Below are 2,614 nucleotides of genomic sequence, written 5' to 3' on the forward strand. Positions count from 1 at the left end.
TGAGAAAGGTACCTGTTGAGCAGGTGGGGCGATGGAGGCCCTAAGAAGCTGCTCACACAGACTGGCCGACAGGTGACGGCCGAGAGGATAGCTTCTTGTCCGCCCTGCGCCCTGCAGGTCCCTGCCGTGGTGCGTCCTCGTAAATGTGGGATGGAGCCCGGCACCCCTTTCTAGGGTGGGGCTTCTCGAACGCATCTCCCCAGACTGACCCTGGGTGACCCCACCGGCCCTTGAACCAGCCTGGCCCAGGCTCCAGGAGCAGCCGTCTGGGAGCCTGGGCCAGGCTGCACAGAGCCCAGTCACCCTGGAGAGGGGTTGGGCCCTGGTGCTCGGCGTTGGACTCTCGGGCCTACGGTTCCGGTGCCGCAGGCTTCTCCGGGGTTCAGGGTCGGCCCCACTCTTAGCGGCTCTTGTTTCGTGTGCGTTTGTGTGAGTGGTCGGCCCTTCCCTGTGCGCTTGGGGGGCAGCCTGTCCGCTCGCCCCAAGCTGACCTCGGCCCCCTCCCCCGACACTGCAGAGGCCTGCGGGAGCAGGTCTGTGTACGACGGCCCAGAGCGCGAGGAGTACTCCACGTTCGTCATCGACGACCCCCAGGAGACCTACAAGACGCTGAAGCAGGTCATCGCCGGGGTCGGGGCCCTGGAGCTGGAGCACGCCCAGCACAGAAGGGACAAGTTCAAGAGGACCAAGTACGGGAGCCAGTGAGTCCGGGGTCTCGGAGGCGTGGGGAGCCGGGGAGGGGCCACCTCGGGCCGCCTGCCTGTGGGGCATGGCGGGCCCCCGTCTGGCTTCACCCCCAGCGCCCTCTGCACCAGGTCCCCGGAGGCGCCTCCTGCCCCCGCCTTGCGACCCATGTGCTTCTGAAATTAGGCTTCCATCGTGGGCCAGCGACCCTGCCCCTGGGAAGCACGTTTTGCCTCTCTGGGCTGGCTCTGGAACCCCCCCGCCCCCCCACCGCGTCCTGGGAGGGAGGGGTCGGCCGCAGAGGAGCAGGCACAGCCGAGCCACCCGCGCCCTGTGCCAGGGGCTGCAGCTCCGGCTCCGGGCAGGCAACCAAGCGGCGCCCTCCTCCTGCACGAAGGGTGTGGGTGACGAGAGCCTATGAGCACTTGGAGCCCACGGACCCACGGCAGAGCCCACCCCGACACCTCAGGCGGGAGCCCTGCGTGGGCCCAGCCCCCTCCCTGCTGACTGCTTCCTTCCAGGGAAGACGTGGCTTGGGTCTGGGAAGGGAAGGGGGGCTCTGGGAGAGACCCCGACTCTGGCCAGGCTGCAAGGGTGCCCAGCACCTCTGGGGACGCCGACCGTGCCTGCTGCCAGCTCCACAGACGTTCACATCACATTCTAGACCCTTTAACATCCTCTGTCAGAACCCACGTCAACCGTCTAAAAACGCCTTTTCTTAAACACGGCAGAGCCCGTGACTCACGGCTGCGCCAGCGTCTGTCAGCTAACAGGGCACAGCGCCACGGTGCTCACTCCAGGAGGCCACGGTCTCCCCACGCATGAACACACGTGCCCCGCACGCTGAGACGGGTGCCACGGGCTGTGCTTCCGCAGGCAGTTGTGGGCCAGCTTCCTTGGCTAGTCCATATACTGCTCATGTTTATTACGATGAACACGCATCACAAGCAAAGGCAGGAAAAGGTGAGAACAACAAACACAGGAAAGGATGCTCAGCGTCACTAATTATTAGAGAGAAATGCAGATCTCACCACTGCAGTGAGGTACCACTTCACAGCGGTCAGAACGGCTACCGTCAGAAAATCTACAAACAATAAGTGCTGGAGAGGGTGTGGAGAAAAGGGAACCCTCCTGCACTGTTGGTGGGAATGTGAATCGATACAGTCGCTATGGAGAACAGTATGGAGGTTCCTCAAAAAACTATAAATAGAATTACCATATGACCCAGCAATCCCATTACTGGGCATATACCCAGAGAAAACCATAATTCAAAAAGGCACATGCACCCCAATGTTCATTGCAGCACTATTTACAATAGCCAGGTCACAGAAGCAACCTAAGTGTCCATCGACAGATGAATGGATAAAGAAGATGTGGCACATATATACAGTGGAATATTACTCAGCCATAAAAAGAAATGAAATTGAATTATTTGTAGTGAGGTGGATAGACCTAGAGTCTGTCCTACAGAGTGAAGTAAGTCAGAAAGAGAAAAACAATACCATATGCTAACACACATGTATGGAATCTTAAAAAAAAAAAAAAAAAAAAAAACGGTTCTGAAGAACCTAGGGGCAGGACAGGAAGAATAAACACACAGACAGAGAATGGACTTGAGGCCACGGGGAGGGGGAAGGGTAAGCTGGGACGAAGCGAGAGTGCGGCATGGACATGTATACACTACCAAATGTAAAATAGCTAGCTAGTGGGAAGCAGCCGCATAGCACAGGGAGATCAGCTTGGTGCTTTGCGACCACATAGAAGGGTGGGCTAGGGAGGGTGGGAGGGAGGGAGACGCAAGAGGGAGGGGCCTTGAGGATATATGTATACATATAGCTGATGCACTTTGTTATACGGCAGCAACTAACACACCATTTTAAAGCAATTCTACCCCAATAAAAATTTAAAAAAAAAAAAAAAAAACAGGCGA

General features: G+C 57.6%; 1 protein-coding gene across 1 annotated transcript in view; it reads left to right on the top strand.

Annotated features, from left to right (window-relative positions):
• The window catches only part of RASA3 (RAS p21 protein activator 3), a 103,130-nt gene that overhangs the window by 98,656 nt on the left and 1,860 nt on the right, over positions 1-2,614 (top strand). Inside the window, exon 25 of the mRNA XM_007466353.1 lies at positions 518-701. Coding sequence (XP_007466415.1) covers positions 518-701 — 184 coding nt within the window. The remainder of the gene's footprint in view (positions 1-517; positions 702-2,614) is intronic.

Source organism: Lipotes vexillifer, unplaced genomic scaffold (genome assembly GCF_000442215.2).
Source record: "Lipotes vexillifer unplaced genomic scaffold, Lipotes_vexillifer_v1.1 scaffold791, whole genome shotgun sequence".
NCBI classification, from domain to species: domain Eukaryota; kingdom Metazoa; phylum Chordata; class Mammalia; order Artiodactyla; family Lipotidae; genus Lipotes; species Lipotes vexillifer.